This window comes from Microcaecilia unicolor, chromosome 2 (assembly GCF_901765095.1).
Source record: "Microcaecilia unicolor chromosome 2, aMicUni1.1, whole genome shotgun sequence".
Taxonomy (NCBI): domain Eukaryota; kingdom Metazoa; phylum Chordata; class Amphibia; order Gymnophiona; family Siphonopidae; genus Microcaecilia; species Microcaecilia unicolor.
The window spans coordinates 351219653-351234227 of NC_044032.1; the positions used below are offsets into that span (position 1 = coordinate 351219653).

General features: G+C 43.0%; 1 protein-coding gene across 1 annotated transcript in view; it reads right to left on the minus strand.

The window, feature by feature from the left end:
* Positions 1-14575, minus strand: part of GAK (cyclin G associated kinase) — a 398389-nt gene that overhangs the window by 317529 nt on the left and 66285 nt on the right. Inside the window, exons 6-7 of the mRNA XM_030194468.1 lie at positions 11617-11742; positions 2050-2139 (exon numbers count right to left, since the gene is read on the minus strand). Of these exons, the coding sequence (XP_030050328.1) occupies positions 2050-2139; positions 11617-11742 (216 nt within the window). The remainder of the gene's footprint in view (positions 1-2049; positions 2140-11616; positions 11743-14575) is intronic.

Below are 14575 nucleotides of genomic sequence, written 5' to 3' on the forward strand. Positions count from 1 at the left end.
AGCAGTGCAGAATTTCCCCAGGAGTACCATCCACTATAATAATTTGCACCTCCAACGTTCTGAAGCTGACTGCCAGGAAGTTGAAGCCCGGTTCGTAATGTCTGAAGCCTTCCGGTGATGTCACCGTGTTGCCTGGGAAACCGCGACGTGTTTTGTAATTCCATTTAGAACCCTAAAAAGGACTGAAAAGAAAACATGAAAAAGATGCGTGTGCGCTGCTGCAAGTGAGGAGGGAGCAGCAGCAAAAGGAGGCACAACAAGGTACGCCGGGAAGAAGGCCCTCCCTCTTCGTCCTCACACACCCACCTCCGTCAAACTCATATCTGAACTCGCCTACTAACAAGCCCACAGATTTCTTTCTCCGGTGCCCCGTCCCCTATGATATACAACTTCCCTACTTCTCTCCCTCTGGCCTCTGTATCCACCTTGCCGGAACCAGGAAATTGCGTCAGAGGGGAGCACAGCATGTCCGAAATCAAAACTGGAGGAGTCAGTTAACTAAGTAACTTCCAATGTTGATGCAGTAGTGCTCCATAAAAGTATGCAAGGATACCCATGTTAGCTGCTTTACAGATATTAATTGGGGGGGGGGGGGAAGCTCTGTGAAGGTGAGCTTTTGTACTAACTAGCCGTAGTCCAATGGCGATGAGCAGTGTCATGAGGATTCTGCGTGTTTTCAGTAGAAAAAGATACAAACCGCTATCCTGAGTGTCTGGGGATATTGTGCCCGGGGGAGTTAAATAAATGTTAAGTGCCCGCGCACAATCTAAAGTATGCAGTTGATGTTGGTTAGTATCAGTATGAGCAGGTGGACAATACTGGAAGTATGATGGATTGATTTAAAAGAAATAGAGATACCACCTTTGTAAGAAATTTTGGGTGTGCTGTGGATGGAAGTATCTTATTATGCAAAATAGGGGAAGGGGTGAGGAGGAGGAGGGAGTGGGAGGGGAGGAGGGGCACCTGAATATCTGAGGAGGGAGGGAGGGGGCCCTGGAACCTTGCTAGCGCCCATTTCCTCTCTGTTGGAAATGGGCCTCTTTTACTAGTTTTAAATAAATAACTTGATGTGCAATTTATAAATGTGAATAAATAATAATTCCAGTCATTCAAGTCTAGCTCCTAGATTTTTAGGCTGGCCCCTAGATCCTTTTTCGAGCCCTGCATTAAGGACATCTTTTGACTGCTTGTGGAGTACCTCCTTAAGCTGCTGGCCAGCTTCTCTATCATTAGAAAAACAGATCATGACAAATACAATTCTGACAAAAAAAAAACCAAGGCCAATATGGAGCCACACAAAGACCTTGGAGCAGTGGCAACAAAAAAACAGAAGAGAGACTTATCAGAATGATGGAAGAGCCCCACAGCAGAAAATGAAACAATTTAAACATGAAAACTAAAATCAGGGGGGGGGGGGGGGGGGAAAATTACACATCTAATTGCTGCAGTGGACAAAAAAAAAAAAAAAAAAAAAAAGAAGAAGAGAGAATTCTTGCACAGGAATAGCTGTGAATGCTCAGGAAAGATTTGTAGGCCTTTCTAATCTCTGAAATTCTCCAATTCTGCAGTTTACCCACTTATGTAGGCTCAAACATTTTATTTTCACAGCTGTGATCTGACTGAATTAAAAGCTTACAGCCATGTTTATTACAGTTTAGCACACAGCATATTTTCAAAGCACTTAACCTTCCAAAGTTCCATAGGTTTCTATGGAACTTTGGAAGGCTAAGTGCTTTGAAAATGAGCCCCAGTCTGTCTATTACAGTGCTCTAAACTGCAGTAACCATGGCCCAAAGATTACCCATGCTAAATATTTTCCAATACTACATGTAATACTAGAAACACGCACCAGGCTAAATTTAGGGAGTGGGTATCTTGCTCTTTCCTCTATTAGCGTCTTTAAAAAAAAAACAACCTCTACCACTGGGACTCTTAAGTTCTTTTACTACTATAGGTTTGTTGAGGTTGTATCCACAAGCCTCCTACCTATATACACTAGATAATATAGCAGATAACATTAGAGCTCAGATGAACATGTAATGTACTTACCCATATATCTTGTTTTTCATCAATTGGGAAGTTGGAATACAAATCTATTATTTCTGGAGTCCTATAGGTTGGGGTAGTGTTCCTCGTAATCTATGAAGAAAAATATTTTATCAAGATCTATGAAATATGTTACATTTAAATATCAAATGTGAGAAAAGATGTTGGAAAAATCCCAGGTGAAGGTAACTAAAATGTGGACTACTGTATGGCTAGGCATCATTTGCAAAAGGGAACAGATGGATCCCACTCCTCACCACTCTCGGATAACAGTTACAGAGAAAAAAGTGGATGTAGGTTGGCTACACAGAGAACCAACGTGTGCATGTTCTCCTGGACTCAGCTTCTCCTCATTAGCAGACTTCATTCCAAACAGGAAGCATGCAAGAAAAGTGAGGATTCAGAACCCAGGAGTGTGTACTCAGTTTTCTGCGTTGCTAACCGCTGTTCCTAAAGACACAGCCAAAGAAAGAGGAGACAAGTCACAAATATAGAACATGTAGGCTAGAAGGAGGATGAGCAGAGTTAACACAGTAAAGACAGGGAAAGAAATGTGAATGGTAAATGGTGCATGAGTGAACAAAAGGGAATAGATGAGGCAAAAATCAAAGGGAGAGAACATGAAGATATGATGGAGGATGGAAAGAGAGAGAGAAGCAAACAGGGTAAAACACAGATGCCATATTGATGGAGAAAGGAAGAATAATGAAGAATAAGAGTGACAAGAGGACCCAGAGAGTATGAAGTTGGTATTTTTCCTCACTTTAACCTCTGGATAGAATAGAGGCATGAAGGAGAAGAAGGGGCTACAGGAGGAAAATACAAGGTTGGCAAATTTCTCACCAATATAGTGGCTTAATGACATTTCATATTCACTTCCAAATCTGGAGCATTCATGCACCAGTTAGTGTTTCTGCCAAATTTTGGCCTATCATTTTAGGAATAATCCTACTCATCAAATTTCAAGGAAAGCAGTTCATGAAGGCAGCCCCAGAAGCATGCATATAGACAGACAGAAGGAGCAATAAACATTGAAAAAATACATTTAACAAAAGACCCCAAACCAAAAAGAAAAAAAAATTCTGTCCTCACTCCCAAAAAAGAAAGAAAAAGCAAAATAAAAAAAGGAAAAAAATAGTTTTTTGTGGAATTTTTTTTTAAGGCAGCTACATGGTACAGTACAGTAACATTAAACTTTGTACCTATTCAGTTGTCAGTCTTTAAATGCATATTACCTAATTAAAAAAGAGAAATTAGATTTTAACTGCCCCTAGCAGCGCTATAGAAATGATAAGTAGTAGTAGTAGTAATTTTCTCTCTTTTTCTTTTAGTCCCTTCAGATCAGCATATACGAATGTGTTATGCACTGCTACCAGCAGATGGAGACTGAGAACCACTGACTTCTAAGTAACTAAGTGGATTGTGCAGTCCCTCTAGAGTAGAGAGTTGCACGGGGACAGAAATGCAACCCATCCCCGCCCGTCCCCGCTGGAATCAAACCCGTCCCCGCTCATCCCCGCCAGAATCTAACCCATCCCCACCCGTCCCCGCCCGTCCCCGTGAGTGATCTTCTCCATTCCCGCCCGTCCCCATAAAAAAAGGAAGTATGTATTTCTGAATGTTAATTAGTCTATACAGCAGATTCTGAATTATGACTAGCTAAGAAACTATTTTTTTTAATTCTGTTTCTTTCTCAAAGTTTTATAACTGCTGTGTAAATTGTCTCTTTGCTTAAACTTGATCACAGTCCCAACGTTTCTCATCATATACAATATAGTACACATAGGACATCAGGGTAGCACAAAGGTATAATTATTCGTACTATACTTGAGAAGCACAGCAAGCAAACTGCAAAACTGGCGGTATTAGGGAGACCATCCAGCAAAACATCACATAAAATCACAGACAGCATTTCCTCCCCCCCCCCCGCCCGCTTACAAAGCTGTGTGGCAATGCCGACAGCCCATTCAAAATGGGCTGGGCTGGCATTACAGCACCAGCAGCAGCTAGTGCTGCTTTGTAAATGGGGTGGGGGGTTATTAATAACAAAAAAAGTGAAATGTAGTCATTACCCTTTTATACACCTACATTAAAATCACATTAGGTACCCGACCTAATTTACGTATGTGCCACTCCACAAGGACATGTAAACTAAGGAGCCAAAACAAAGCTGACTATTCAGGTCACAAAATCTGAACAGTGTCTGTGTGATGATTTGCAGAAGCTGATAAACATAAAAAGCGGGTCAGGATTAAGTACAAGTTACAGGGTTACAGGGTTCATCAACTGCTAAAAATAACTTTTTTTTTTCTAGGCACTGTATTTCCTAAGCAGATGCTTTGAAATAAGGTGGAAGTGAAAATACTAATACTTGCAAAATAAATCTCAACAGTTGTAAAAAAAAAAAAAAAAAACCACATCTCCAAACAGTAATATTAATAGCACCTACCATTTCCACAAACACATTAACAGGAAACAAGGAAGGAGCTCTTTATTTTCACATGCTCCTACTGAGCATGAGTGGAAGAGTTACAACGAGCCCTTCTTGGAGGACACTGGGATTGCAGTACATTGCCTTGCACTGTGCACAATGTACACTGACCCAGAAACCACAAATCCCAGAATTCCGAGTAGTCTCTTTTTATTGGAAGCCTCCCTAAGCACAGTATTGGTTGGCATGGCAGATGATCCAACCTCCTTGGGCATGACGCAGCAGAGCAGGAAGAAAAGTTGTTGCCGGGTTAGAAATTACGGAGCATCGGAAAAGGAAACCTGCAGGATTGTTGATGATTGATGCGAAAGGTATGTGTGCGATGTGTCCCCACGGGAATCCCGCTTTTTTTTTTTTTGGCTGGCCTCGATTTTTTGTCGTTTTTTTTTGGCCATCTGCAATTTTTGGTCGGCCTCGATCCCCGCGGGAATCCTGCATGTTTTGTTCCGTCCCCGCGGCACTCCCGCTGACAATGGTTCCGTTCCCGCGGCACTCCCGCTGACCAGGGGGGGAAACCCGCGGGATTCCCGCAAACCCCGTTCCCGTGCAGACCTCTACTCTAGTCAGGTCTTCAAAAACCAAGCAGACCTCCCCATGAAAACCATGGCAAACAAATAAAATACACACAAAAAACTAAACAACCACTTCCCTCTCACAGCCGAGTCCACCAGCTAACCAAGGGACCATGTGCTGCTGCCCATGCCAGCAAACAAACTCCCCTTCAAAAGGGAATAATTTTTATTTTTAACAACCTAACCAATGTTCATAATCCCGCAGCCTCAACCACAAAGACAATTCATGTTCCAGAGAATTCATCTGACTAGGAAACAAAACACATACAATATTGTACAAGGGTGGGTTTCTGTGCCAGTCTAGAGGGACTAAAAAAGAAAATTAGCAGGTAAGATCTAATTTCTCCTTCTATAGCATCCCTCTAGATCAGCACAGATGAATGGGAAGCACAAAAGCAAGGACCATTAAGGGTGAGACCCCATGAGCCCTGCCTGTAGGATGTGCCTGAACATCCACCCAATAGTGGCACACAAACAAATGCAAAGAGAACCACATGGCTGCTTTATAAATTTCCACAGGCAGAACCAGAGATCGTTCCACCCATGAAGCTACCTGTCTTCTAGTGGAATGAGCCTTAAGGAAAACCGGAATGGTTCTCTTCTTCAGAAGATAAGCCAATGCTATCACCTCCTTAATCCACCAAGCAATTGTGGCCTTAGAAGCTGCTTCCCTTTTCCAACCACCACCTACATGAATGAAAAAAGGTGAGCCGAACGTCAAAACTCCCGAGTCCTCCGCACACACATGTGCTGAGCCCTGCGAACATCCAGCTTCCACAATTGCTGTTGATCCATCATGCCGGCCCACTCCCCACACTGGCAAGGAAATTGACGGATTGCCATGAGAAAACGACACTACTAGAAAAAGCAATACAGGGTGGTAGCGGGTGGGGATGTATTTCATGGTTATATTACAATTCGCCCATACGATACTATGTTGAAATATGGGAGCAAGACTTGGGAGCTACATATTAATCAGGATAACAGGACAAAAGCTTCAAGTATTTGCTCAAGGTCTCGATCACCAGTAATCTTATGGAGAGTGGGGGTACAAAATCCTGTATCTCTGGTATTTCACTCCGCAACGTGGCATGTGGCAGGCCTATGCTGGAGGAACTGTGGAACTTTAGGGGATATGTATCACATTTAGTGGCTTTGCCCCTTGGTGCAACAATATTGGACAGAGATCTTGCAGTTGGGCCATCAAATGCTTCGGGTTGTATATCCTGCCAAGACGGAGTATTGTCTGTTTAATTTCAGACCAGGAGGGGTGAAACCAGAAATTCATAAACTGGCTACCAAAATCTCTGTTGCCAGTAAACTAGTTTTGGCTGCCGCTTGGAAACAGCCCAGTCTTCCACCTATCACAGTTATTTTGCACAAATTGGCTTACATTTATCAGATGACAAAGTTAACAGCAATATGAGCTGGTCAGTGCCTTCCCTTCCATAAGGTTTGGGATACTTATAATGATTGGAAACACACAATTGTAGAGGTGCAGTCCACACATTGACCACCCTTTGCTAGGTTATGGATTTTTTGTGATTCCATGGCTGGGAGATGGCCCAAAGTTTTGGGTTTCGGTGTTTACCTGGGGGCTGGGATAGGGTTTTGCTATTTGATGGGTGAAGGGGTGGGGGTGGAGTTTGAAACTTGTATTGTTGACATTGCTTCTCTGCTTCTGATATGTCATTGATGTCATGGTTATGTTTTTCTTTTTCATGGTTTCCACAATAAAATTGGATTAAAAAAAAAAAGAAAGAAAGAAAGAAAAAAAAAAAAAACCAAGAGAAGAAAGTCCAACATTACCTTGGGAAGAACAGGTGGAACAGGCCGAAGAACCACTTGCTCCTTAGTAAAAAAAACAAACAAAAAACAAACAAAAAACAAGGACAGGTTCTCGGCATGAAAGCATTGTAACCCTGAAATGTGAAAATGGGCATAATAGTAACCAAGAAAACCATCTTTAAGGCAAGGACCTTGAGTGTACAGTCTCTCCGAAGGGAGAAGAAACTAAGACTGACAAAACCAGATTGAAATCCCAGACGGGAAGAGGCAAATAGACTGGCGGATGACATCCGGAAGAGAAGGCAACCATGTGCCTTGCAGCAAACCCTAGAAGGCCGACAAGGCTGCCACCTAAACCTGCAAGTACTTGACAGCTAGACCTTTATCCAAACATCCTGTAAGAAATCAATAATCTAAGGCAAGCACGCCCAAAACGGAGCTATGACTATCAGCACACCAAGCTTCAAAAAGCCACCAGATGTGAAAACATACAAGGAAAATGGAGCGCTTCCTGGACTGTAATAATGCAGTAATTACTTGTCCAGAGTAACCTCCCTTACGCGTGTGCCCACTCAAAAGGCCATAAGACAGAATGGAGCCGGGTGGAACATGAGCACCAGCCCCAGGGTCAAAAACTCCTCAAGACCGGGGACCGAAGAGGTTCTCTCACCTGAAGACAAAATCAAGTCCCTGTGCCAGGGCCTGCAGTGCCAATCTGGTGCCACCAACACCACCAGCTGTTCCTGATGACCTATCCTGTGCAGAACTCTGTCCACCAGAGGACACGCAGGAAACGCAAAAGAGCCACACTGTTGACCACGTTTGTACCAGAGCATCAAGGCCCTCCGCTTGAAAATCTCTGCGCCGACTAAGTGCAGGGTCCTAGCATTCCAAAAAGTCACCATCAAATGCATGATCGGATATCCCCACTATCTGATAATCAGATTGAAAGTACTGTATCCTAGGCACCATTCCTCAGGATCTATCACATGCCTGCTGAGGAAGTCAGCATGCACTGCTGTCACATGCGCCATGGACAGATCCACAAGATGACCATCTGCCCAATCCATTAGCAAAGCGGCACCCTGAGCCACCAGACGACTCTTGGTGCCTCCCTGCTGACTGATGTAAGCTACTGCTGTCCCACTGTCCACCAGGACCCACACCACTTTGCCCCCGAGAAGATCGAGAAAGGCCACTAATACCAAATGGTCCTGTCTCCAACCGATTGATTAACGAGCTTCTGCGGGGGGACCACTGTCCCTGCACTGACCGGCCCAGGCAAAGCACCTCCCAGTTCAAGAGACTGCCATCTGTCATGACCACCACCCACTGGAGAGCATCAAATCTCACCAGTGTGTGAAAGATTGTTCGAATTCAGCCACCTCCGCAAGCAACACCAAGCCACCCTCCAGAGCAGGAGAGTCTCCAGTTAGTGAGACTGAGGAGACCAACTAGACAAAAGCACGACCTGTAACAGCCGCATGCCCACAACACTTGAAGGTACCTTTGAACCCAAGGATAACGGGCCCACAAATGAGATCAAATCTAAGAACATAAGAATAGCTATACTGGGTCAGACCAATGGTCCATCTAGCCCAGTGTGCTGTTTCAAACAATCCAGGTCACAAGTACCTGACAGAAACCCAAATAGTAGCGACATTCCAATGATACCAATCCCAGGGCAAGCAATGGCTTCCCCATGTCTATCTCAATAGCAGACTATGGACTTTTCCTCCAGGAACTTGTCCAAACAATTTTTAAAACCAGATATGCTAACCGCTGTTACCACATCCTCTGGCAACGAGTTCCAGAGCTTAACTATTCACTGAATGAAAAAATATTCCCTATTTTTTTTTTAAGTATTTCTATGTAACTTCACTGAGTGCCCCTTAGACTTTGTACTTTTTGAAAGAGGGAAAAATCTATTCATTTCTACTTATTTTACACCACTCAGGATTTTGTAGACCTCAATCATATCCTCCCTCAGCCGTCTCTTCCAAGTTGAAGAACCCTAGCCTCTTTAGCCTTTCCTCAAATGAGAGGAGTTCCATCCCCTTCATCATTTTGATCGCTCTACTTTGAACATTTTCTAATTCTGCTATATATATATATATTTTTTTTTAGATAAAGCAACCAGTCTTCCAGTTTCCTAAGATCTTCCTGCAATTTTTCACAGTCCACATGTTTTAATAACTTTGAATAGTTTTGTGTCATCTTCAAATTTAATCACCTTCCAGATCATTTATAAATATGTTAAATAGCACTGGTCCCAGTAGAGATCCCCGCGGCACTCCACTATTCACCCTCCTTCGTTGAGAAAATTGGTCGTTTAACCCTACCCTCTGATTTCTGCCCAATAACCAATTCCTGATCCACAACAGAACATTATCTTCCGTACCCTGCCATGCAGAAGAAATACTTGACCCGGGGAAGTGTCAAATTGGACTCCCAGATACTTCAATCGCTGAGAGGGACCGAGATGGCTTTTAGCCAAGTTGACTACCCAGTCCAATGACTGCAACCACTGAATCACCTGACTGGTGGCCAACAGACTCTCTTGAATAATATTCGCCTGAATTAGCAAATTGTTTAAGTACAGATGAACCAAGATTCTTTCCTGGTACAGAGAGGCTGCTAATATCACCATGACTTTGTAAAAGGTTCTGGGAGCTGTCACCAAACCAAAAGGGAGTGCACAGAATTGAAAGTGCCTTCTCAAAAGTGCAAAGTGAAGAAACTTCTGATATGCAGACAAGCCATCATGAGATCCAATGACATAAGAAACTCGCCTGACTGCACTGCGACAACCACAGATCGCAATGACTCCATGTGAAACATAGGAACATAGAGAGCCTGTTTCACAACCTTCAGATCTGAAATGGGATGAAAGGAGCCCTCTTTCTTGGGAACCGCAAAATAAATGGAATAGCAACCCATGCCGACTTCATTGGGCAGTACTGGAACAACAGCCTAAAGATCAATCAACCTCTGCAAAGTGTCTCGGACAACTTTCACATTCCAAGAAGCCCCACAGGGGGACTCTTGAAAGACATCCTGCAGAGGTCGAGCGAACTCCAACTCATAACCACCATGAACAACTTCCCGAACCCACTAATCTGAGGTAATTTGGGTCCAGTCCCATAAAACTTCTGCAATCTTGCTCCTACTGGAACCGGTAAATGGATCAGAACACCTTCATTGTGAAGCACAACTGGGCCCCACTGCTGCAATGCTGGAGTCCCGATCTCCTCTCCGGTTCCTGCGAAAGGACTGGATCCTCTTGGGGGGGGGGGGGGGGGGGGGGGGGGGGAATGACCCCGCTGAGGTGGTCCTGTTCTACCTAACCTATAGCAACGAGCTTCCCTAAAGTAGCCCCTGGCAGAAAAACCTCTACCTGCCAACTTGTCTTCCGGTAGCCTGGGCACCTTGGTCTCACCCAGACTCTTAACAAGTTTGTCCAACTCTTCTCTGAATAAGGACCCCTTAAAAAGAAACCTAAGCAGCTTAGACTTGGACACTGCATCTGCCTAACAGCCCCTATGCCACAAGGATCTCCTCGCTGCTACACTTAGTGCCATAGTCTTGGTAGAGGGCCGCAACAAATCATATATAGCATCAGCAAGGAAGGAAGATCCCATCTCTATCTTAGCAAGCTCCTGGTCCACTAAAGCCAGTCATCGGATTCCCTGAGCAAAACATGTTCAGCCCAACGGACAAAAAGCTCTGGCTACCAGGCCGCCTGGACAACCAAGGCTGCCGCATCAAAATTCTGCTTCAAGAGGGCTTTCATTCTGCGACCCTGAGGATTCCTGAGAGCCACGTCACCATCAACCAGCACGGTGTTCTTTTTAGCGACAACCACTCCATTCCTAGATATACCTTTGACAGTCAACCATGGTTCTTCTCAAGGGTTCTCTTCCACGAACACAGAAGAGAAGTATCTGTTCAGCACTTTTGCTTAGGTGGGCACCCACCCGGACTTTGGAAACACTGCCTCCATTTGTGAGCACTAGATCTAGCGTTGACCCATCCCGCGTGGGTTCCGTAATTACAAGATGACAAAACTGGGCATCTAAATGGCAGAAGAAATTTAATGTGGACTAGTGCAAAGTACATGAACATAGTGGAAAAAAATCCAAAGCATACATACAACACCATTGGTAATTCTTGGTATGGATCCCAGTCGGCAAACAAACTTTGGAGCCACTGTGGTAAAAAGCAAATTGAATGCTAGGAGTTATTTAGGAAAAACAGAGGACAAGAGAGAGAGAGAGAGAGCTCCATGGTGCGAACATACCAGGAATATTGTGTACAGTTCTGGCCACCTCTCAATAAAGACACAGCAGAACTAGAAAGGTACAAAGAAGGGCAACATAAATGACAAAGGGGATGGAACAGTACTCTTATGAAGAAAGGCTCAAACAGGTAAGGTCTCTTCAGCATGAAGAGATAACAACAAGATAGAGATTTACAAATCATAACTGGGAAATAGAAAAAGGTTGTTTACACTTTCAAATAGTAGGAAAATTATGTGATGCTCCAAGATACTAATACAAGACATACTAAAACCAACTGGAATTTGCTGCCAGAGGATGTGGTAAATGTGACCAAACTTCTGGGACTTAAAAGAGGTTAGGACAAGTTCCTGGGGAAAAAGTATTTAAAAAAATCATTAAAAAAAATAAAGTTAGGACATAAAGATGTAAAATGTCTTACCTCATCCTCAACAGTTGCTCTCTTTTGTGCAGACCAGCTATAGTCAGGATAGTATGCTATAGTAGTAGCACTGCCAAAATCACAGAGCTTTATGGTTCCTTGGTTACTGATCAACAAGTTTTCTACCTGCACAAAAGAGGAAAAGATGTTTTGATTCTGACAGTTTAATTATTTAATAAACTGTTTTTCTTAATGCACACCAAAGTGATTTACAAACATTAACGAAATAACAAAAAGAAGCTGCTAAAAGTAACATAAGAACATTAGACACCAATCAGAGAGCCAGTGACTGAGAGACTCAACAGTATAAATGACATAAATGTCTCATTAAACAACTTCGAAAAACAAGAAATAACTTGAAAACTGCATCGCACCTGCATCTCACCGAATACTGGCACTTAACCAGCCAAGTGCTGACTCTGCCCCCAGAATAGCCAGTTTTCAGTTAGGCACTAGTCGAACATTTTCAGCAGAACTAATCAGTTAAGTGCCGCTGAAAATGAACGGTTAGCCTCAAACAGATGATTTAACCAGCCAGGAGCCATTTCTGGCCAGTTAAACTACATTGAATATGGACTACGGTACTTTTACCAAAATGGCTCTATGTCCTTCAGAATTTGCCCTTAAGTGTTTCAGGAAAAGATTTGAAAATATGGAAATCAGGTACTGCCACAGTTTCTATGGAGGGAGAAATAACCTAGGATGAAACTTACAGCATCGCAAGTCAGAGGAAGAAGGGCTGGGCCTCCCAGATTTGAAGATCTACAATATAACTTGGTTAATGAAGCAGGCTACAGATTGAGTATGTGAATGTTGTCACTTTTCAATGGAAAAGTCAGCTCATGCACCTCTATAAATTAATGTACGTATTACAATCTGAGGGTTGTATGTTGCTAGCTATTTTGAGTCAATACATTCTTTTCCAGTCAGTGAGATGGACATGGAAGCTTTGTAGAAGGCAATTTAGGTTGTCCCCAACATTGTTCCCCTTTTTTCACCTTTGTTGGGCAATGGGGATTTTCACCCTGGCATGCAGGGGATGGATTGTACTGACTGGGGGAGAAAAGCAGTAACAATGTTACGAAAGAGGAGGAATTAATGCATATGTTTGATAAATACTGTCTAATCGACAGAGCTAAGTACCACACATACAACTCAGACATTACATGCGATCCCTCATGGATCACTATCCACAAGCACGGACTACATCAGACTTTACACAGTATTGGCCACAATAGGGAGTCCAAAACGAAACTATTATGGAGTTTCTAAAAAAGTTTAGGGTAGCCCCCTTTCATCATACAATTCAGAAACGGGAATGAGATTTAGCTGAGGATTATACCCCTCGGGATTTCTGGAGGGAGAGAGAGGTGGGGGTGGGTATTTGGCAGAATGTGTGACAGAGAACTGCACAAATGATTGTTGAAATTGTCCGGGTCTTCCCGCAACAACTGCAACATTCATGATGGCAGCTGCAGAAGCCTAACATTTTACATTTTTTATTTGTTACATTTGTATCCCACATTTTCCCACCTATTTGCAGGCTCAATGTGGTTTACATAGTACCGTAGAGGCAATCGCCATTTCCGGTAGTGAACTATAAGATGTAATATAGACTGTATATGCATCCAAGATTGGTGAATAGAATTTGGAGTCATCACTTGGCGATATGTCCAAATCATGCAGGTTGAGGAAAGAACTTATTTGCATTATTGGTGGACTTGTCTGACAATTGCTCAGTTTTGAGAGTTACTATATGGTCATCTGGGACATCTGCTGGGGCAACTGGTTCCCAAGACTGCTAAGATATGTCTATTGGATTTGGAAGATGATTGGGAACTGGCTGAGACTGAGAACTGTTTATTTGTACGAAAAGCATGTATCTTAAGTCAATGGATTCAGAACCCCTAATACTGACTCTATGGAGAAATCAGATGCATAGTGTGCTTCGCATGGAGAAGCTGTCAGGTTTGGGCAGAGGCGATAAGAAAAATAATTTCTGAAACTTTGGACTCCATTTTTAAACTCCTTGTCTTTGAGATAGAGAGTTGCACGAGGACAGAATCTAAGCCATCCCTGTCCATCCCTGCAAGTAATCTCCTCCATCCTCACCTGTATACTGTTCTAAAATAACCCGACCTGTAGTAAAATAACTCAACTTAACATTAGCCCATTTTGATAACTTCCCTTCTTAATGACTATGGGGATTTCAATGCTATCAACAATATCCATTAAGTTTTTCAGTGCTATTATAATTGACATGGCACAAGGAAAGGATAGATAGGTAGGCTGGCCTGGCACAACACTTCCATGGGAACCCTGCAGAACCTGTGTCCATCCCTGCGAGAGTCCCGTGGACCTGGAGGAGATCCTCGTGGAAGTCCCACAGGAACCCTACTAACCCCATTCAGGTCTCTACTTTGATCCTGTTAAATACTTTATGCATTTGAAAGAATGATCATTAGTATGATTATTTTTCTTCCCCACTACATTTCAATATTGATTGTTTTTGTACAGAGAAATATCAGGTGTTCATTGTTTGGGACGGGAGATGAATGGGGTAGTGGGGATTAGTTTATGGGTTTGTTTGATGAAAGACTGTAAAACAAAAATGCTCTAAGTTTCTCCTTTCACCTTCATCCTATGCCCCTCTCATTCCAGAGCTTCAAAAAGATGTGCATGATACTATGGAGGTGTTTAAATGTCTGTCATATCTCCCCAGCATATCCCGGCTTATAAGTGAAGTTCACTCCCATGATGTTGTGCACAAAACAAACCCAACTGGAGACACTACCTCATGAGTTTTCTTTATAAAATCACAGGATTTTCCACAATCTTGTTTCAACAAGAAGTTACACACAGAACTAATGAAGACTAATTTCCAAGATGTGCACATCATAAGTACGAAAAAGAAGAAAAAAAAATACCCTCATCAGGATCCACTGGGAGTGAACAAGAT